Raw genomic sequence first — 22993 nt, forward strand, 5'->3', positions numbered from 1 at the left:
AACTTTTTAATACTTTTTAATTATAAATTTATAAACTTTTTTTTAATATAACGTTTTAAACTAGTATTTAATGAAAGTATTTTATAATGATATAAAAAAATGTATTAAATTGTCATACAAAATCTATGTAACACTTTAAAAATATTTTAAAAGAAAGTTTATAAATAATTGTATGAAATGTATAAAAAACAATTGTATGAAAATATATATAAAAAAAAGTTAAAAACTTGTAAGAAAAATTTAAAACATTTATAAAATATTTGGTTTAAAAGCAATTGTATGAAAATATTAAAAAGTTTAAAAAATTATAAGTAAAGTTTAAAAAATTGTATTAGAAAAACCTATAGAAAAAAAATATCATAAAAATCTTGAAAGAAATTATAAAAAATCTTACGAAATTTATAAATAAATAAAAAAGTTGCATAAATATAATAAAAAAAAAAAAGTTGACTAAACGTTAAAAAAAATAATTACTCTCCACTTTCCTTTACTACATCAACCCAGTATAGATGGTCCCCTAGTCTTTATACTTAAGTTATACTAACTAAAACTTCATAAATTTAAAGCCAAATTAAGGACCGATTTGCACAAAGAAAACTTTGACAACATTTGATGTTAATAGACACTATAACAATATAACACTATACGTGGTTTTTGATATTTTAACTTTTATGCCAATCTAGAAAACAAAGTGGGTAAAAAGAAACTTGAATTAAGACAATAACAGTACATCAAACTTGACTTACATGAATGTCCTAAATCTCAAAACAAACATAGAATGCCATAATCATTAGGTTAATGAAAACGGACATAAAAATAGATGCAGGTAATTAATCAACATAAAAGAATGGTGTAAAACGTGACATCTCCTCAATATACTTAGCCAGTTCCACCAAGAACAGCCTTAAGCTTCTTCACTGTAGCATCATCAAGGAAGGTAGTCGCCTCCACCAACGAAGAAGGCAAATCATTTGCAAACAAAGCAAAATCAAGAATCTGTAAGCCAGGTGTCGCGCTACTGAAGCTCGCAAATGCAACAGCTGTCACCCCACCAGCATTAACTTGAAAATGCAACAGCCCTTGTGGGAACACCATAAGATCACCCTTCTGTAAAGTCTTGACATAAACAGTGTTAGCCGATGAGATAAACCCAGCCTTGATGAACCCTTGGGTCACCAGTAAAAGCTCGGACCCACCTGGGTGGGTGTGCATTGGGACCACACCACCCGGGGCTAAGTCCAACCGGGCAATGGAGATCCCGAGCCCGTTGACTCCGGGCAGCTGGGCAGCGAATGCTGGAGTGACAGCGGCTTTGATGATGTTGGAAAGGTTTCCTGAAGCACGAAGGCCTGTGGATACAAAGTCATCAACTGTGACTACTGTGGCTGGTTTGCAGGCATATCCAGCGGGGCTTTCTGGGAATTTTACGTCTGCGACACAGAAGTCTTGGACTGCTGCGTGAGTGGTGAAGGTGAAGAGAGAAAGGAGTAAGAGAATGTGGATCATTTTTACTTTGGATTTGTGATGTGGGATTTGAATGAAGGATTGATGAGTGTTGTGGGATGTTTAGGTGGTGTTTATATACAGGGTGGATGTGGTTTTGGTGTAATATGAAGAGATAGCCATGCAAAGGAACTGCAACCATAGGATTTGATCTTCTGAAAAAAGTGGAAAAGAAAGCTGGAGTGGTAGTGACATCCATGTTACTAGCTATAGACGTCGATACAACAGATAAGACCTTTTAGGTGAAGAAAGTTATTACAAAAAGCGAATATTGGCTCTGAATTTCCAATCATTGGTAATTCCTTTTTTTATAATCTTTCTATACTTGTTAATTTTTTTGGCATATTATTTTCCACTAATTTTATTTCACAAAAACATATTTTCACAAACTTTTTCAATGATAACCGTTTCAAAAAACAATTCAAAATTAATTCCTATGTTATATAAAGACCCTCGTATATATAGTTTGTTGTTTTTAAGTATGTGTTGCATTTTCGGAAAATAACATTTAACATTAAGACGGGAGAGTGGCTCGCTAAAGGCGCCAAGTCTACTCCGTAAGATGTGCTAAGAAACTTCCCGGATAAGGCTCCTTGTTAGGGAGGAGGGAGTCCTTCCCTTTCAACTCACTCAACCCACTGCCACATCAGTTTTTTTCTATTCTCTCACTTCAATCTTTCCCAACCCACAACTTATGGAAATCCTATCTTTCCCAACCCATTCAACCCACTTTCCACATCATTTAATTAAATTAAAAAAGATAAAATAAAATAAAATATAACATTTTTTATTTAAAAATAAATATTTGCTAATTTAAAACAAAAAAAAAACAAAAATAATATTAAAAATAAAAGTAATTAAAAAACCACACTACAAATAGAAAAAAATACACTATAATTAAAAAAACACTTCAAAAAGACAAAATAATTAAGATCCTAAAACGATAATTAAAATTAACTAGTTATCCAAAGTTGAAATGTAGACATGTTCAATGTGATCGGTAAGATCAGATCGAAGCTGGTGGTGGGTTTCATCATTGCGCAATTCATGTATGATTTCTGGGTCTTCGACTTTGTCATTGGGGGGGGGGGGGGGGGGGTCGGGCTGATGAAGAGGAGATATCGCAGCACCATCATCTTTCAGTATCATATTGTGCAGTATAATACAAGCATACATTATGTTTTTCGTTTTCTTCACCGTCATAGCCCGTGCCGGCATCTTTAATATGTCCCAACGTCCTTTAAGGACCCCAAACGCACGTTCTACGTCCTTTCTTGCTGATTCTTGTGCCACCTTGAACCGTTTCTTTTTGTCTGTTATTGGATGTGGATATGCCTTCACGAATACAACCCATGTTGGATATATTCCATCGATAAGATAGTAACCATGCTTGTAGTGTTCACCATTCAGATCAAATGAGCAATCAGGTCCTGTTCCATGATATTTCTCATTAAACAATGGTGATTGGTAGAGGACATTCAAATCATTGTTCGAACCAGCTACACCATAGAATGCATGCCAAAACCATAAATCTTGTGATGTCACTGCTTCTAGTATCATTGTTAGATACTGATGGTCACCCCTCATGTATTGGCCTCTTAGTTCTGTTGGACAATTCCTCCAATTCCAATGTGTGCAGTCAATGCTACCAAGCATTCCAGGGAATCCATGTCTAACTTCATGTGCTTCATACAATTTTTGAATGTCAGTGGATGTTGGACGGCGTAAACATTCAGCCTTATACATTTGGACAATACCATAGCAAAAGTTTTCTAGAGCTTCACGAGAAGTTCTTTCCGACATATTTAGATACTCATCTAATGAGTCTGGGTTATAACCCTTCGCTAATTGACGTATTGCTGAGGTGCATTTTTGTAGCCCACTGAAACTTCTCTGATTTGTTGCATCCCATGTCGTTTGAAGATATGGATAATTCATCTCTAGGTCACCAACAAGTTGCATAAACAAACCTTTGCTCATACGGAACCTTCTACAGAATAGATCATGACCATATGTTGAATCATCTGCAAAGTAATGTTGGATCAGTAGTTGTTCAACATCTAAACGATCTCTTTGGATTGTGTTTCTCCTTTGATTGTTACTTGAGCTAACATTATTCTGGAGAAGAAGTTGTGCAGTACGAGATAATGCAGGTAACAAATTATTGTTGATAAGCTCATCCTCAGAAGATGAACTATTGTTGTTACCATCCATTACTATTTTGCGAACGTTTGGATTCATTTTGAAAGAGAGAGAAACGATAGAGAGAAAATGAAACAAACATATATAGAGAGATAATGAAACAAGCATTCATATATATAGATAGTGAAACAAGAGAATCTTAATAAAAAGAAAAAAGAAAAAGAAAAAGAAAAAGAAAAATAATCTAAAAAAGAAAAAGATTCTCAGTAAAATGATGTCGACATTCTGAACTTCACGGGTTCTACAACTCCCAACCATATTTAGTTGCAATTTGTCGTTTCCTTTCAAGAACCGTGCTCAAAATAGCTCCATTCAAATGATCATGCGGTTGTAGAAAATACTCCATATCTTGGTTCTCTATCTCTCGCTCCAACAATTGAGCTTTCAATGCTTCATTAGCTTCGAAAATGCGTAATTTTTGTTCCCGGTACCGTTGTCTCTGTTCCGCCTCTGTGTTGGTTGTAGTGTTGATGCTGGCAATATGGTTGACAAGATCAAACATTTCATTTTGTGTTGACGATACTGATGCCGCTTTTTTCCTTTTCTTTTTCTCTGAGGCGGTGAGTCTTCAACATTAAACGGTTGTTGTTGTTGGGGGAATCTGGGAGGATACTGTGCATTGGAAGATGTTGTATGGGCGTTAGATGAAGATGTTTTAGTTCGTTTTGAAGGAGGCGGGGAGTCTTCACCAACTTTTGTAACCAACGCCCATTTCGCGTGGTCTTTCAACCACTCCCAAGCTTTTTGATGAGGAAAGGATTTTTGATTAATAGTACTCCGATACTCGCTTAGTGAGGCTTTTAAAATATCAGCCTCAGATCTCCCGCTAGCCACACTGTTCATCGTACGGTTATAAATGAAATTGAAAGCGTTACATTTCTTTTGCAGGTCTTTCTATTTTGAGTTTACTTGGTGTCGTGTCCGATCCGAACCTCCAATCTGAACATTAAAATGCTCTAGAACTCGATCCCAAAATGCATCGAACCGTTGTTGGTTTCCACGCTGTTTATCTTGAGAACAATCAACATATGCCCTAGCCAAAGCCAACTCTTCGCGTTCCACCCATTTCTTTGACTTCTGGCGGTTTGTAAAGGTGCATTTTTTTTTCAACAACAGGTCGCAACTCCTCGCTAGTTTCTTCTTCATTTCTTTCGGGAACCGGATTGTCACTAGAACTCTCAGATTCTACGTTATGAGAATCACAGAACTGGAAATGCTCGGGTTGGGAAGATTGAAATTGAGTTTCTGGAACCCTTTGAGAAAACTGATTACATGGATTATAAATCAGATTTTCCTCTGAAAGCGTAAATGTGTTGTAAGATTGTTGTACTGGATAATATTGTTGTGGATAGTTTTGGTTTTGTTGGTAAATTTGGTATTGTTGATAGTTTGGATTTGGGTTATGAAAGGTTGGAGGAGAAAACGGAATATTTTGACTTGAACCGTCTTGCGTGGATTTGCGTCTTTGGTTAGAACCGGTTTGTTTACCTTTGCCTCGGAAATCCATTGAAGGTTACTAGAGGAATTGAGCCAACTTGTAAAATATTTCCAGACAAATCACACTACAAATAACACTACAAATAAGTAAATTTTGCATTTATCGTAAACTTATAAAAAGAAAGCAAAAAAGTAGATAAATTAATAAAATAAATACTCATGGGTGGCTGGTGAATATTGTTCAAAAATACTCACATGCAATAAAAGTAAATTAAAGTTTGGCAGGAATCTTTGCATACAGTGATTGCATCACGCATGCATGAATAGTTAAAGAAAAGTTGAATGGTCAAGGAAAGTGATTGCATGCATGCATGAATAGTTAAAGAAAAGTTGAATGGTCAAGGAAAATTGAATGCATTAACTCACGGGTTGGTGAACCCTATAGAAACAAACAACTCCTCCAAGCCGCTAAACCCAATTAAAAGGAAGTTGTTTGTCGGCGGTACCGGGGGTACCGCCCTAACCCATTTGTAAATTTTGAAACGAGTCCTCCAAGTCTGTGTGGCCTTAGTAAGAGAAAAAAGAAAGAGGCAAAGAGAATAATGGCTTGTGATTGATATTTTTTCTTTTGTTATTTTAAATTAGTTCTTTTGATTGGTTCTTTTCATTTGACTTTTTTTTCTAAAATCCAAGTGTAATATTTTTTTTTTATGATAAAAGCTTAGATGGAAGGTAAATATGTGATGTGACAATGTACTTAGCATGTGCTAAGTAAGTTACCATTTCATATAGTTTAATTTTCGATATCTTCTCTAGTAAATAGAAATAATTTTGTCGATTGTCAACTTCTAATACATTATGTCACATGATTTTTTCTTATTATTTTTATTTTTTTCCATATGTCATTTTATGTTTTTTTTTTTCATTTTATTAAATGAGAAATTGTCAGAAAATACTCAATATTTTCGAAAATTTTTCACTTTAGTCCAAAATTTTATTTTTTGAATAAAAAAGTCTCGATTATTTGATTTTGGCTCAAATTAACAAAAAATATTTTTTTTCTTTAAACATTAAATGACATATTATCGTGTAAAATCAAATAATCGAGACTTTTCTGTTCAAAATATAAAATTTGGGTATTGAGACTTTTCTGATAATTTCCCTTATTAAATTCCTCATAATATTAAATGTAATAATAAATGATATATCAATTTCATTAATTGACTTTTCTTTTAATTTCAAAATTACAAAATTAAAGTCTCATTAGCTTTCTTTGTTTATTTATCTAAATTCAAACTTTTGAAATGTTTAGAATTTCATATTTAGATTTTCTTTTAAATAAATTCATATAATACATAGGTCTCACACCAAATAATATTTGAAAGTTTTGTCAATTACCTTTTAATATAAATTTCAATAATATTTATTTAGTTAAATAAATTAACTATTAAAAAATATAAAGTTTTAATATCGAATACAACTATGGGTGTAAAATGAAATGTTATTAAATATAAGGAGAGTTTTGTCATTTAAAAATCTCTGATAAAAAAGCCATCAATTTCTTTTCTAATTATTATTATTATTATTATTATTATTATTATTATTATTATTATTTTATTTATTTATTTATTTATTTATTTATTTTGGCAAAGAAGATGATGTGTAGTGATCATGATCACATTCATGTCTATTTAAATTGTTTTTTAGGGACCATGATCAAAGTGCTTTTTAGCCAACTAGTTAATGATATCCATGCGATTCACTCTGTGCGCATGTCTTAGAGATATTTTAGGTGCATTTCCTTGCTTAACCCTTGAACACGAAGGACGTAAGACTATGTAACAATCCTTGATTATTTTATGCATATGAATATATACACATAGTTTGGAAAAACTGTAATTAACTAGTTTTTTTAAAAGACTTTATAATGCCATAGGTTTAAAAAAAAAAATTATTGTTGGTTCAAGTGGAAATTTGGCGATTTAGGTAATTCGGTTATCAAATTAATAGTTAAAAGGGCTACGATTTGAAGTGGTATTTTTTGCGACCAAAGGGGATAATGAACGGATGGCCACAATCTTCTTCCATATTTATAAGTCTTTGGCCAAAAGTCTCTTGCTAAAGCTAAAAGTTGCAAAATGAGTGTCTTGAAGGTTAGGTAACGCGTTAAATGGTCTTCGGCGAAAAATAAATGATTTTAATACGAAATGAGAGTCTATCAATTTTGTAAATAAAATAAAAGGATATTACTTAATGGAGTAATATATATTTTTATTTTGATCTTATTTGGTAACATAAATTTTTTTATTCATTTGAACATTTAACTTATTTCTTTTTACGTATCTAATTTTTATAATCGGGTACTCGGGGCTAAACCAGAAAAATAACGTAATATGATAATATAATTTTCAGTTTGTATAAATTTATTCTTTAATATTTTTGTACACGTTTAGTCCTTAAGATCGGTTTCTTCGGTTCTGTTCACGACATCCTACGTGGGACAATCATTAATGATGTGTTTTCATATGTGGCCCGTCCCTCACTTATATCAGTAACTGTTAAAACATTGTCGTGTACATCTTAAACAAATAAAAATCACTGTTTGGTTGTACTAATGGGTAGCTCAGGGAAGCTTCGTCAAATCCTTAAAGACACAACCTAAAAGCCAATGTCTCTTTACGTACGACACAATTAGTCAAAAACATAAAAATATAAAAAGAGTTTTTTGCTGTGAATTAATAACTGAAAATAGCAGTGAAAATAACTTAATAAAATTCAATAATAAAAAGTGTTTTAGTTTTTTGTGATTTTCCTAATTATATAATCAATACAAAACTTGGTTATTTAATATATGTTCTATCTAGAGTGGTACTGAAAACTACTAACAAGCTCTAGTTAGTTCTCTTTTACCTAGTTAATTAACTAAAACAAGCTATTCAATTAATCCTAACTTTTTACTAACCTAATTAAACACACTTTTAATAATGTTAGGAAAACAACATTATGATATGTGTAAAATTCTCAGCAATATTTAATACTTCTAACAAACCATGGTGATCATTCAAAGGGATAGGATGACCATTCTCTAGTTCTTCTCCAAACCATCCAGCAATGACTTCGTTCAGAAGGTACGAATTGCCGTGGGGATGGAGTCCAGCCATGTTATCTACGCGAGAATTGGGGTAAGAAAATAATTATTAGACGAACTATCTAGATAATTATTTAGAAAATCTTCATTAGTTACATCACTATTTGTGAAGTGCATACCAGTTATATGTAATCGAAACAGGATAGGCCTTCGAATAAGTGACCTTAACTCCAAATTCACAAAGAATAGGGGTAAAGCAAAATTTTCACATATTTTAAGTCTATAACATCCTAGTTACATATAGCCTTAGTGTTTCCACCTAGCAACTATCAACTTAGTAATGAAGATCCCGTTTAGTTCTCAAGTATGAAGTACTTATAGTAACACCAAATACCCCTATAATATTTTTGGTTTATGTTCTATTGTTCTCATTGTGGTATTGTTGGTAAGATTTTAGACTTGTTGCAACCACACAACTACACTTAGGCACATGCTATTCAGCCCTTGGATAATATAGTTGATCAGGCTATATCTTCCCAGTTTTGACTATATGTCTCTAAGTCTACTTGTGCTGCCCAACAATCGTAATTCTTTTGTATTGTCCTAGTGACACTGATTTTAGTATGAATGCAGGCACGTATACTTAATTAAATATTTTACTATTTAAAGTATAAACTCTTGGTCAGAGTATTTTAATCCCATTGTATTTATAGTCTGTATATCTTTTATGGGTTGATATACTTAATTCACTATAAACAATGCTCTGATACCAATCTGTCACACCCCAAAACCATGAACGGCGGAAACGTTATGGGGCGGAGGACGTCATGTACAGTATCACAACAATGAATAGTAGTAAACAAGCAACAACATCATCCATTGCATTAATGATATAATTTTAATACAAGTGTTCTGATATGTCTAATAGACACTAAAGTATAAATCAAAATGAAAGATGAGTCTTGAACGAGCTCTATCTTCTCTAAACCTTGCATCGGTACCTGTCTACTGTTGACCTGAGGATACAAGATATTTTGAAAGAGAGTATCAGCTTTAAAGCTGGTGAGATCATAAGTATTTTAATGTCTTATTTTGTATGTAAGTATTTGTACGTATATGAAATGTAAGTATTTGTACGTATATGAAAAGTAAGTATTTGAAAACGTTTTGAACATCCTAGAAAGCCCTATGCATCCTACTGAAAGTAGCCTTCTACCAAGGCATCTAGTAACTGTGTGTGTCTCTTGTAAGAGTGTGTATTTTCCCAATTCTGACTATCATTAACCAAAAATATAGCTTCTACATTGGCGTGCATCGTGTGAATGTTCACCAAGTGAATGTAATGGGAAAACGAAATAGTACTATGGTGTAGTATCAAATAACTACAATCGTACTAACTACCTTAAATCTATTGTAATTTAAATTAACATGTGATTGACCTGTATCCTGCTACCGACTCTAGTAAAACGAAGATGTAAGACGCCGTAAGAAATGGCATTTGGCACTCGTAGACTTGCAAGTCCCACTGTAGCGAGCAACAAGGTGTAGGATAGTCAATCCAGTATAGATCTATACACAAACTCATATGCTCCCCAATTAAGGAGATTCGGGATACAAAAACGGTCATGGCAGGAAGTGCCATGACCTGTCTAATGGTTCACATAACTACATGAATGTACATGTAATGAATATGCTAACTGTAAAGTGTACTCTTTCCCTGTCTAGCCTGTATGTACTGAAATGTTCTGCGTGTGCTACCTGTAATGTGTGTTCTCTCTATCTAGCATGTATAGTAATGTACGGTGTGTACTAGCTGTAATGTGTGTTCTCACTATCTAGCATGTATAGTAATGTATTGTAATGTTCTGTGTGTGCTAGTTGTAATGTGTGTTCTCTCTATCTAGCATGTATAGTAATGTACCGTATATACTACTCGTACTGACTCATGAATGAACTGACTCATTGTATGTTTCATTGTTCTAGTAATAGTATTAGTATCTTCCTGTGCTACCCATGTGGTAGCTTACTAGTAATGTAACTGGTACATATGAACATGGAAGTATACCCTTGCTACCCAAGGGCATTGAACTGACTGGAAGAACCTTTATGACTATATATGTATACATAATATATAACTAATATTTAGACGACCTTCGGACGGATAATCGATGCCCTAACGCCACATCCCAACGAGGAAAAGGAGGTAAAGCGAGCTAACCTTCCTAAGTCCTTTAAACATTACTTATGTAACTATACATATCTAGGCATGCAATTGACAATATAAAAGCATAAAAGAAGTTTTGTAAAACCATTGAAAAGTTTAGTATCTAAGAAAGGATGACTTGATGTCAAATTGTAAAACGATTTGCATCAGTTTGTTTGATAAGAACAGTGTAAAGTATAAGGAAAACATTTGTTTTGAATCATAAATGTAACAGGGTTTGAAAAGATACACTCAGTATGCAAGACAGTTTAACAAATAGTTTTAATTGAGTAAAAATGTTTTGGAAAGCCATTTGAAGTAAATTGTTTGGTAAAACAGCTATAAGAGTAGTAAATCCTTTTGTATGCTACTTATTAATCACTTGTGATTAATATAATAACTAGCATGATTCAACTTGTATCCCCTGCCCATAAAGCATTTTAAAACATTTAAATCATTGATTAAGGGGTATGAACTCACCTGTAGCAAGTGGTTGGGATGAACTGACTGAAATAGGATGCTAGGTGTCAAGTGAAGACTTGTACACCCTCTATGATCCTAGATAACATATAATATCACATATATATAACCAATTAGCCTTTAAACAACTAATAAACAAAGCTAAGACACCCTAGGACATGCTAAACACTTTATATAAATGTTATAGGTCCCAAGGATTGCATCTAAGTGTTGTAGGGAAAGGCTAGTGTGTTTGGGGTTCAAGGAAAACTCCATTTGGGAGTTTACGGTTTTGTGGTCACTAACAAATGGGTTTACGGTCGTAAACCCTTGGGTTTACGGTCGTAAGCCCACACACTTTTTGACCATTTGATGTTTGAAGCCTTAAGAGTCCCTAGAAGCTTTTCTACTTGATGTATGTGACCATGGAAGTTACTAGGGCACCATTTCACTCCTAAATGGAGTTTACGGTCCCTAAACCATTTTCCTTTGGGTTTAATACCGTAAACCCATAAGGTTTATGGTATTTGGGGGTTTTCAAGTCCTTAGCTCATCAAGGTAATTGTCTAGGTTAGATTCTAGGCATAAGGAATAAATATGGGACATTTATACACTTTTTGGGGTGTTTACAGTTTTGGGAGATCCGCAAACCGTAAACACATATAAATGAGTGATTTTTGTGCTTTTTGTGATAAACTCATCAAGGAAGGATCTAGACAAGTCCCTAAGGCATTGTGAAGCACATAGGCACCCTTTTGCACCATAACTTGGTGTTTACGGTTCAAGAACTACTTGAACCGTGAACACCTTGTTCTTGGTGTTCTAGGGACATTTCCTTGATATTAAGATGTATAGCAAGCTTTAAAAGACTCTAGGATAGAAGTACTTACTATGTGGAAGCTTGAAAGGAGCTAAAAGTCCAAGAACACTAGTGTGTGTTCTTGGTGAAAATGAAGAATCAATCTTTTGGAATGATTTCACGATTAGAAATGTGTTAAAACACTAGATTAAGTCATTTAATAACTTAAGAAGGCTAGAAACACTTACTAGATTGAAGATCTTGAAAACTTTTGGATGATACTTGAGAGAGAAAAGGGTTTGGATCTTGAGATTTTTGGAAAAAGTGTAAATAATGACTAACACTCATATATATACTCCCAAATTTAGGGTTTTGGCAGAAAATATTTTATTCGGGCAGTAAACTCTAATTTCTTAGAGTTTTGGAATAACAGTGCTGCACAATAATCCTAGGGCATCCTCTCTCCAGATATCACCTGAAGTGTAAATCCTAAAATACTCAAACTTGTTCCGAAAAGTTTGAAATTTAGCAGCAACTTTTTTGGCTTCTATTGCATTGAAGGGTTGCAAAGAATAGAAATTTCGGGTTGTCACATATAAACACCACCATGCATCAATATATTACAACTGGAATTGTTCACATCGAGTACATTGTTTTAACATTACATATCCATACATAAATTGTTTGATAGATATCATAAGCAAAACACCCTAACATACTTGGTACTTATTCCTCGACTTACCTGTTACCTGAGAATACAAGTTATTTTGAAAAAATGTCAACATATGAAATGTTGGTGAGTTCATAAGTATGTTGTGTTAAAATGATTTGCGTAGTTTGTAAAACCCAGAAAATCCGATATTTTCTGAAAAGACCATTGTTTAAAAAAAAAGGTGTGAAGATCCATACCATATGCATGATGATTTCAAAACATGTACAATTGAAGAACTTTAGTATTTATCGTACAAGTGAAAATGTTGAACTTCCTCTGGAAACCCAATGTTTTCCAAATACATAAAATACAGTGATTTCTCAAATTGTTATACCGCCACAATGAATGAGTTTGATTACTCGGGTGGTGTTGGATTAATTAAGGTTTGTGAGTTGTTATAATAATGCATTAGTAATGACTAGTTTATAACTACAGTTTACGAACGATCCTTAGAGGCGTCGTCCGTTATAACTCACTTAATCCAACCACCTTGATTACTCTCGATTATCGCCCTGAATCTGTTTACGTTGATTACTCATAAGCCTAGCAAACGAGGAAAAGAGGAGTATAAGTCCTGCTACTTCCGTGAGTTTACTTTAGGCCGTCGGGGATGCGAAAGACTCGTTGGTCCATCTCGCATTTGATTACTTTGACCTTACTGGCAATACTATTGGATCACTAGGGCCCAAAAGCACTTGAGAGCCATTGAAGGTCCCTTTATATGGAATTGGGCCATAGAAGGCCCAATAACATATAGACATTATCCCTTGGGCCCAAAGATCATGTTAATGGACTTGCAAGGTCCAACAAGCATGATTTGAAACTTTCAAGCCCAACTGTCGAATGTTTACTTGTCTTAGGTATCGCTTATCTATTGGAGGGTTCGATTTAACGGTTGTTGTTTTTGTATCGATTCGAGACCAATCGATTTGTTTATAACGATATTTGGAGTTAAACGTGTATTCGTCTTTCAATTTTTCATAAGTCATGGTTTTGTATTTGACTTAATGAAATAATTTGCTTAAAACAGTGGTTTGACCTTTTCAACACCTTCCTTTTTATAAAAATGACAGTTTTAGTCCTTTATATAAAAGAAAAGACATTTTTAGCCCTTAAAATATTTTCTTGACACTTTTGCATCATAGATTTGTTGAAATGATAGTTTTAACTCAAAAATTATTTTTTTAACAGTTTCACCCCTTTCAGAATAGTATTTTTCGATTTAAAACCCAACTTTTCGCAATTTTTACAGTTTTGGCCCAAAATCCAAAAACTTTACATTTTTTTTATCCTTTTTGGCAATGAAAAGCATTTTTGACCCTTGAAATAGTTTTGTTACACTTTTTATCCCCTGATTTGAAGAAAGTTTCATTTCAGCCCCTTTAATTGTCATTTTTCGCAATTTTGGGCTTATTGGGCCGAAAAGCCCAAAATTAGTCCATTAAGCTAAAAATTTACATTTCAAGTCCTTTGAAAATTTTAATATTCAGAAAAACAATTATTAAAACTGTTTTGACTCTTTTGACCCTTAAGAAACCGTGATTTGGCAACTTTTAACCCAAATTTTTGTATATTTGACAATTTAAGCCCAAAAATGGGTTTTATGTTGAAGTATGTTTAACACAATCTTATAAGTTATTATTCTTGACTTTTTTGGTGTAAAATAAATTAGATCATGTTTGTTTACTTTCTCATGTCATAGATCTCGAGTTAACACCCCTTTTTAGTTACATGTTCATCACAAAAACACATAAAATCATACATACATGCATAAAATCACACATAGCATACACATACACATAGATCTACACATTTTCTTGTATTCTCCCCCATAAAACATATGAAAATCGAAAAGAGAGGGGTATGAAGCTCACCTTAAGTTGTGGTTTCGGTTTTTGAAGGAAGAGATGAAGAAAGTTTCGATCCTAGCAAGTCTTCTTGGAGGATCTCGAACTTAGATGTGTCTAAGAGGGTGATCATGAGTTTGAATAGATTAGGAAGAGATTTTTGATAAGCAAAAGAATCAAGATCATATATCCAAGAAATAACTTACCTTAGATGATGAATTTGTGGAATAATCTCCTTGGAAAGCTTCCTAAATCTCGAAAATTTGGTGAAGAGTGAACAGAGTTTCTTTGAGAGTGTTTGAGTAAAACGTGTGTGTGTGTTTGTGTTGGTTTCGGCCAAGAGAAAAAGAGAGAGGAGGGAAGAGATACTTTTGAGTTGACATGCATGAAAACATGAGATTTTTGCATGGGGTTCCAATGGTTAAATGTGAGGTGGCAACTTAAAGTCAACTCCTTCTCTTTTGGGTTGTTGGGCCGAGAAAAGGAGAGGGGAAAGAAGGATTTGGGCCCTTAAATGCTCAAGCCCAAATTGTAAACTCATTAGGTGATTTTTGGTCCAATTAAATCAAAGGATGATTTTTATGATCCATTAGGGCTAATTAGATTTGTTATGGCCCAATAAGGCCCATTTAAGATAAACTAGTTCATTTTAGGCTTGTAAGGCCCAAAATATTAAGTTTCATGTATAGGGGTCCAATTAGAGCCCATTTAAGAGTTCTAAAACCCAAAAAAATCAAATTGGAAACTTATTGGTCAATTAGGCCCAATAAGGAAATCCTAGTCCAAAATGGACTTAAACCGGGATTCTTAGGGTTTCCAACGTTTTGTTGACTATTTTATGCGCTCTTATAAAGTGTTTGATGGAAGTTTTGTTGTTATTGAATAAGCATCATACATGCTTTCACATTGTTGGTTCACATTTGTTATCATTGTTCAGTGTTTACAAGGCACCAAATTCCTAGCTGTGACAACTTAGGAAGCATGACCCGCGTTTGGAGATGGGTGGAATCCATGTGTAGTTAAATGAAGTACATTACCCAAAAGGACGTTTTTTAGAGTCACAGGCATGAAGCACGGAGTGTGCTCGGGTTTCCAGGTCGTGCTCTTCAGGCGCAAAGTAATAATCCTAGAAATCTTGTAAAATCAGAAATAAAATGTCACCGGGGAGTAAGCAGGGCTCGTGCTTGGGCTATGAAACTTTAAATATCAAAAATAATGCACTGGTTGGGATCAGGAAGCAGGCACGGACCGTGCTTGGGAAGCACGACCCGTGATTCAGGACCAAAGTTTTAAAAGGCCTAAAAAATCAGAAATCTTTCGGTTATGTTTTGTAAGTGGAGAACGGCCCATGTTTGGTAAGGCATGGCCCGATCTTGGTAGTTTTTTTAGAGTTTTGAATCCAAATATGCTCGAAATATGCATCCAAGTTGCTTCCAAATCACTGTTCCACTCGAAATATCTAAAAATGACATAAAAATATGAGCGGTACGAGAATTTTCTAGCGAAAAACATGAGTTGAAATTTATTTAAACTAACAAACATGAAAAAGCATAAAATATGATGTAAAACACTAATAAAAACTAATATAAAAGATGCATAAAATGGCATCTAACAATAACTTAATTCACAAATTGGTCAAATAATGTTGGTGCCCTAGTTTTCTCCAAGTAGAAGATGTTTTCAGCTTCAGTTGCATCTATCTCTATATCATACAACAAGGTTCTTTGTTATTGTTTCTTCCCAACTCGAAGATATTTTCTCCAAGTAGAAGATGTTTTTAGCTTCGGTTGCATGAAAGACTCTAAACTTTTTTCCAGGTTGTTCTTTTGTCATGGAAGTGCAAAATCGAGTTGGGATGAAGTAAACACAAAGAATCTTGTTGTCTACAATGGAGATAGATGAAACCAAATTTGAATACATATTCTGCTTGGAGAAAACTAGGAAACTAACAATATTTGACTAATTCATGAATTAGGTTACTGATATAAGTGAGTGATAAGCCACGTATGAGAACACCTCCTTAATGATTCCCCATCGTAGGATGACATGAGCAAAACCTGAAGAAATAGGTTATTGATACATGAAGTGACCCTCGACAACTAAGATTATTTTGGGGGTTTTCAAAGTTCTTTTGGAGTAATGATGCGAAGAGTTTTTGGATGGGTGATGAGATGAAATTTGCTTTTGAGTTATTGCAAAGAATTGATAGACTAAAGATGATATGCAAAGACTGGAGTTAAGGAGCTTATCCAAAGAGTTGAAGTATGTTTTTTCTTGATATGTTGCAAGGACTAGAGTACCTCAGTCAACTTTTCTAAGGTACAGTGTTTGATGATGTTTTTCAATCAATACACAATCAATACAAAAATATTTTATGTAGATTGTTGTTTGTTTGTTTGTTTGTTTTGTTTTCTAGTTATTTAAATCTTAGGTTTTTTATGTAAATTTTATTTTAATTAATATAGTGATTTTTATTTTTAATTAATTTTATGTTTATTACTCATCTAAAAAAATTATAAATCATAAAAATCAATTATTTTTATTAAAAAAAAAAAGAATGAAGGAAGCTTCCCACACACACTTTGACTTTTGGTGAAGAAAAAAAAAGTAAAAGAAATGATGACGTCGCAGACAAAAGATGAGGGAAACTTCCCGTACCACCTCTAGACTTATAAGAAAAGGAGGAAGCAAAATATGATGCCTACCACCCTAAATTTTCTGATTTTACAAATGATAAGGAAAAAAAACTAACATCTTAATGCGTTTTGTGGTCCATGAGAGCACATGGTAACGGAATTAAGAAATGCACAAAACAACATAGCGAGACAGCTATCCGATTCTAGTATTCTTATTTTGTCCATTTCCTCAAACGTTGAATTACAATTTACAAACCATTCTCTATAAATAATGTATGGCAATAACTAGTTCTCCTTTGGGTAAGGTGCATTCTGATTGGCTAAAGCAAAATATAAATGTGGCCCATTTTATCATTTTCCACAAGGGGCTTTATTGATTATATTTTAAAGATTCCTAGGTTTTTATAATTGTGAATTTACAGAGCATATACACAAAAAACCACATTAGGATATTGATGTTTGGGACCTCGGAGTTTTCAAATATAAAATGGGTACAAATTACATCGTTATTCTTCATAGTGGTGATTCTTTGTTTGTAAGTTTGTGGTATCAAAAGCTCGAGTACACATGATTTTAGATTTCTCATAAAAAAATTATTCTTTATTAACTGAGTTTAAAAATGCATCTAATGTCATATAAATACTTCTTTAATAAAAAAATTTGAGTTGAAGAAAAGTTTAAAATTTATTCACATATGAATTTACCAAATAAGACCATAACTGTGACACCCAATTGAATTAAATAGGATTAAACATGAATTTATGTGTAACGAGTACAAGTGAACATAACACATAGTATAGGGCCTGTAATGTAAATAATGGGGAGTTTTTCTGTTTGGCCAAGGGTAAACCGTTACGCAAGCTTTTGAGTTATGTTACCTTTACCGATTAGGACTTGATTTGAAGATTGTTCCTTATTCATATAATAAATCGATATTTATAAATCAATCAAGTTTATCCCAAAAGCAATTTGCATAATAATAATAATGTTAGATAATTATGGACCACATCATATATATATATATATATATATATATATATATATATATATATATATATATATATATATATATATATATATATATATATATATATGTAACTAGTTTATAACCCGTGGAAACCACGGTTAGAAAATTAATTAAACTTTCTAAGTAAAAACTTAAAATTATTAATTAATAATTTTAAATAACTTATTAATTAAAAGATATTTTTTTAGTTTTATATATATATATATATATATATATATATATATATATATATATATAATCGTTGATTCAAATAAATACGTAAAATATATCATATTATAATTTGTATAAATTTTATTTTATTTTTATTCTAATATTATTAATTTAATGTAATTAAAATGTGATTTAAATTTTGAAATTTGAAATTTGAAATGGAGAATTAATAGATTGATAAATGTCATGATATTAATTACAAGTGTCATAATATTTATTACAATGGCTAACATGGTGACACATGGCAAAAAAACTACTCTTTTATTAGTATAGGGAGAAGGGAGATGTTATCATTAAATCAAGTTATTATTATAAGACTATAAATTGTTGATGGACCGATTTATAGATATTTATTTACCTTGTGGGTTGAGTTCCCGGTTTGACTTAAAATCCTCAAGATCCATTCCATCTCTCACATTATGGTTTATCTTCATCTATAAATACATGTGATGAGGAGCATATCGACACACACGAAAATACACATGAAAATTCGTTTAAGGTTTGATGAGGGATTTTAGAAAGAGCTCTTGTGATCAACTGGAAAACTCAACCTAGTTTTTCAAATTCGAAGATTATAATGAAATCAGGTATCTAATCGTTCTTTCTTGATTAAGCTTTCTTGTAATCAAATTCGAGCTTAAGATCTTTATGCTTCCGCGTTTATGTTTTAGTTATCAAAACATCCAACAATTGGTATTAGAGCCTACTCGAATCTAATATCAGAAATTTAAGTTTAGGTTGATTAAGATATGTGTGAATATTTTAAATTAAGCATATCCGTGTAAATTGATCTTCAACAAGAGAAACGGGTTATTTCAACCGTATATTTTCTTTGTTTGGGTTTTATTTATTAAAAAAATGCTTATCATATTTTTGCAAACCCTCATGATTTTTGTCGCTTTCAATAATTAATAGTATGGCTTCATTCCTTTTATTTTAGGAATTAAATATGGATATAATAAGTCATATAAGTTCCATTTAAATTGTGTAAAGTCTGTCTTTTCTGACATCATTTATTAATTTCTTTATAAGAATTTAATAAAATAGTCGTATCTTTTATTTTGTATTTAAAAGTTGTGTTTGTATATTTGTCGGTTTATTTTTTTAAGCTATAATGACACTGTATGTACAAGTATAATTATTTTATTTAGTTGTGAAATTTGAATAAGGTATGAAATCCATTTTTTTTTTATCATTTTATGTATCAAGAGGATTTCATAATGATCAATTTTTAGCAAATACAATTATATGGGAATATTATTATGATAGATTTTGATTTGATTTTATTGTTGTTTTCTTTTCCGAACATAACTATGTTGACATCATTATCTTCATAATCTAATTGGCCTAAAATATTGTGGGGCATTTAAGGAAATTATTAGATAACATCTTTTGTTATATATCAATTTGACACCATTTCAGGTATGGTTGTCTTTTATTTATGGTTATCAATAAATTCGGTTATGCTATTATTTATTTTCTTGGAAAATTTAGTGACATTATATATCGCCAAAGTGATCCCTTTTTTGTAAATATTAATTTTCTAAGAATCTAAATATTATGGTTTATATGTTTATTAATGTGAATATTAATTGATCCAAATGTAGGTTAATATTTGGCCGGATAAATACATGTTCAATGATAAATATGCGACAATTTTTAGGTTACATGTCATTAATAAGTCAATCCAAAGAGGGCTTATTAATTGATATGATATATTGTCAATTCTTATTATCAAAATTTATAGTTTATGTGTTTATTAATGGGGGTATTAGCCGAACCAAAGGTAGACTGCTATTTGGCCGAATAAACATATATGTGGTGATAAAAATGCGGTGATTTGTTTTTTGGTTCCATATGATTAATAAGTCAATCCAAAGAGAGGCTTGTTAATTGACATGATTTATTGTCAATGTTTATCTCTAAAACAAGGATATCTCTTGCAAGTTAGTATTACTTATTAATGTTGTGTTGATACCTTGTAAAGATGTCATAAATTGAATTTATTGATTACAATTTATGGATTAATAAGCATAAAAATAGATTTGTTTATGTTTGAATAATGGTATTATATCTGCTAACATTGATCACATTTATGATTTATGTACTCAATGAGATTAATTTTAAGGAATAGAATAAGTGCATTATGTTAGTTCTCAATTGCATGGATATTGACCTTATATTTTGGATAGAGCAACAATCTTTGAGGATGTTGAGTTTGGGGGAGAAACAAGGTTAAAACATTGTCCTTAAGGAGGAATCAATCTTGATTCCTATTATTGCTTTTGATAGTATGCAGATTATGAATCAGTAATCGATAATGTTATTCGATCTCCTATTCAAAATACACAAACTCATCAGCCTCAAATTTGGATATCCTATGTGTGGTACCACATTTTTCATCAACTTATTATCTCTTTTGGTTTTGAGGTAAATACAATAGTTGATTTTGTGTATCACAGATTAAGTAAAAGTAAATTTATCTTTCTGGTTTTGGGCAGCTATCTACGAAATTCAAGTTTAGATCATAAGAAAGCAACCAAATGGATTTTAAGATATCTATATATAACAAAAGGCTATGTGATCAACTATAGGAAATTCAGATGTTTTGGAGATCATTTTTATTAAGAAATTGATTTTATTAGATGCCAAAATAGTTATAGATCCATATCAGGATACTTTTACATATTAGCATGATGCGTCATTTCATGGAATAGACTACGGTAACTTTTTCCATAATGGCAGAATAATTTGTAGCATGGAATATGGTTGTGGAAATTTGTTACGAGGCTAAACATTATTGGTATTAAAAGACCACTAAAGTTTTGATAATAAGTCAACAATGTTATATTCCAACAATAGAAGTTCTATTAAGTCAAATCATATTGACATAAAGTTTTCTTCTGTTCACATAATAGTGCAAAACGGAAATATATATAGCACATATGAACAAACTCCATGAAAGCGGATCCTCTCATAAAGGGATTACCTCCCTAGGTCTTTCATGAGCATACTACACACATTGGTGTGATATTTGGTTTTAGTGGGTGTTTTTATGGTGCTTTATGTCTTGTTTAAGAACAAGTATGTTTTTCTGTACATAATTAAGAATTCAGTTATCTCCATTATTAGTTGCACTTATTTGAAGTTTGATCACACTTCAATCTAAAGAGGAACTCGTTGGAAATCTATTTAGATTTCAAAATCACACATCATGTTTAATCTATGTCGTTAGTTATATATGTATATGTGATCATTGATAGGTTTAGTTACCTAAATTGTAACGAAGACCGCTTTGATCCTATACTATTATCAGGGCCGGCCCTTGGCAAGTTCACAAGGTGCATAAGAACAGGGCCCCAAAAAGTCGGAGGGCCCAATTTTTTTAGCAGCTATGTTACCTATGTTCAACCCAAAACAAAAAATTAGGTTAATATTCTATTTGCCGGCATTTATCAGTCCACGCAAGGAGCGGGAAAAAGCAAGAAATTTCGGGAAACCCAAAAGAACGCTTCGATTTCTTCATCAGATCTTTGCTTAGGCATGTGGCAAGAATTAAATCTGCAATGGTATTGTTTGATTCATATCAGTGATTTTGGAGGGCAATGAGGCAATCAACAATCTTCCTTCTTTCTTTTTTTCTTCACAAAATTCTGAAACAAACTTACAACCTGTCTCAAAAATCAGAAAATCGTTCTTCACTTATTTCTTTTCGAAAATCAGATCTTATGCTTTGTGCCCTGTTACGATTTTCATTTATAATTTCTGGCTTTTTATGTGTTCATTGTATGTTATTATGATTTTGTTTCTAATTTCTGGCTTTTCTTTTCTAATTTTTGGCTCTTTATTTATCATTTGTATGTTGTTATGAATTCGTGTCTGATTTATGGATATCTTTTTTGATATCTTGTTTTTCTCATCTGATTTCTAACTTTTTAATTATGTTTAAGTAGTTACATAAGCGAATTTGAAGATAAGTGTCATGTTTTGATTTTATTTTATTGGATTATATCTTGTTCTTATTTTTGGATTTTTCTCTTGTTTTGTTTTGTGGCATTTTAGTTATGAAGAGGGAAAAGCTTCGATAAGACACACTCACCTGATGCCTTAGATGTGGCTCCACATGTATTTCAACATTTTATTACATTTTTAATCTATTGCATTTTAGCAGTTGTTATTCAGTTGTATACCTAACGTTTTACATATTTGGTTACATTATTTAAGGATGTTGAGGTCGAAGTTCCTTGAAGCATGATATTGTTGAAGTTCTAATTTGTACAAGATATTGGTTGTTTAAAGTTAAATCTATTTGTGTTCATTTACTTGCTGAAAATTAGAATATAGTGTATTAAGTTATTTTGTAAGGATGACATTATGATTGTTGTTTTTTATATGAGGACATTATGTTTGTTGTTTTATGTATTTGCAATAGAAAATTAAAATTTATAATTGTTTTGCTTAAATTTTGAAATATTTCAAATTTTAGGGCCTATTTTTTTTTTGTTATCGCACAAGGCCTTCAAAATCTCAGGGCCGGCCCTGACTATTATGATTCGTGGACGAGATTCTTTAAGGGTACCAATATTATGATAACATTCATTAGAGCGCTTAAACAGTTATACGTACATTTATATATTCGTGGTCTAGTGGGAGATTGTTAGATAATTATGGGACCACAACATATATATGTGATGTTATCATTAAATCAAGTTATTATGGTAAAAGTATAAATTGTTGATGGACCGATTTAAAAAAATTCACTTAACTTGTGAGTTGAGTTCTCGGTTTGACTTAAGATCCTCAAGATCCCTTCCATCTCTCACATTAGGGTTTATCTCCATCTATAAATACATGTGATGAGGAACAGATC

At 32.2% G+C, this 22993-nt stretch overlaps 2 protein-coding genes and 1 long non-coding RNA gene across 3 annotated transcripts; 1 reads left to right on the forward strand and 2 right to left on the reverse strand.

The window, feature by feature from the left end:
- Positions 1-692: 692 nt before the first annotated feature.
- On the reverse strand, positions 693-1574 carry LOC145054517 (auxin-binding protein ABP19a-like). Its single transcript, XM_079002733.1, has one exon. It carries the CDS (start codon positions 1504-1506, stop codon positions 880-882), a length of 627 nt encoding a protein of 208 aa, XP_078858859.1. The 5' UTR covers positions 1507-1574; the 3' UTR covers positions 693-879.
- An 886-nt stretch (positions 1575-2460) lies between these two features.
- On the reverse strand, positions 2461-3717 carry LOC145050583 (uncharacterized). The gene has a single exon (XM_078998809.1). The coding sequence runs from the start codon at positions 3715-3717 to the stop codon at positions 2461-2463; it is 1257 nt and encodes a 418-aa protein (XP_078854935.1).
- Positions 3718-18600: 14883 nt separating this feature from the next.
- On the forward strand, positions 18601-22395 carry LOC145051683 (uncharacterized). Its single transcript, XR_013683770.1, has 2 exons — positions 18601-18710; positions 22186-22395. It is a non-coding gene; the product is annotated as an uncharacterized LOC145051683 (long non-coding RNA).
- Positions 22396-22993: the final 598 nt, after the last annotated feature.

Source organism: Lactuca serriola, chromosome 5 (assembly GCF_051521515.1).
Source record: "Lactuca serriola cultivar US96UC23 chromosome 5, Lser_US96UC23_V15, whole genome shotgun sequence".
NCBI classification, from domain to species: domain Eukaryota; kingdom Viridiplantae; phylum Streptophyta; class Magnoliopsida; order Asterales; family Asteraceae; genus Lactuca; species Lactuca serriola.

Bases quoted from the DNA above. Each gene is read 5' to 3' on its own strand.
- LOC145054517 (XM_079002733.1), bottom strand. From the start codon at position 1,506: ATGATCCACATTCTCTTACTCCTTTCTCTCTTCACCTTCACCACTCAC.
- LOC145050583 (XM_078998809.1), bottom strand. From the start codon at position 3,717: ATGGATGGTAACAACAATAGTTCATCTTCTGAGGATGAGCTTATCAAC.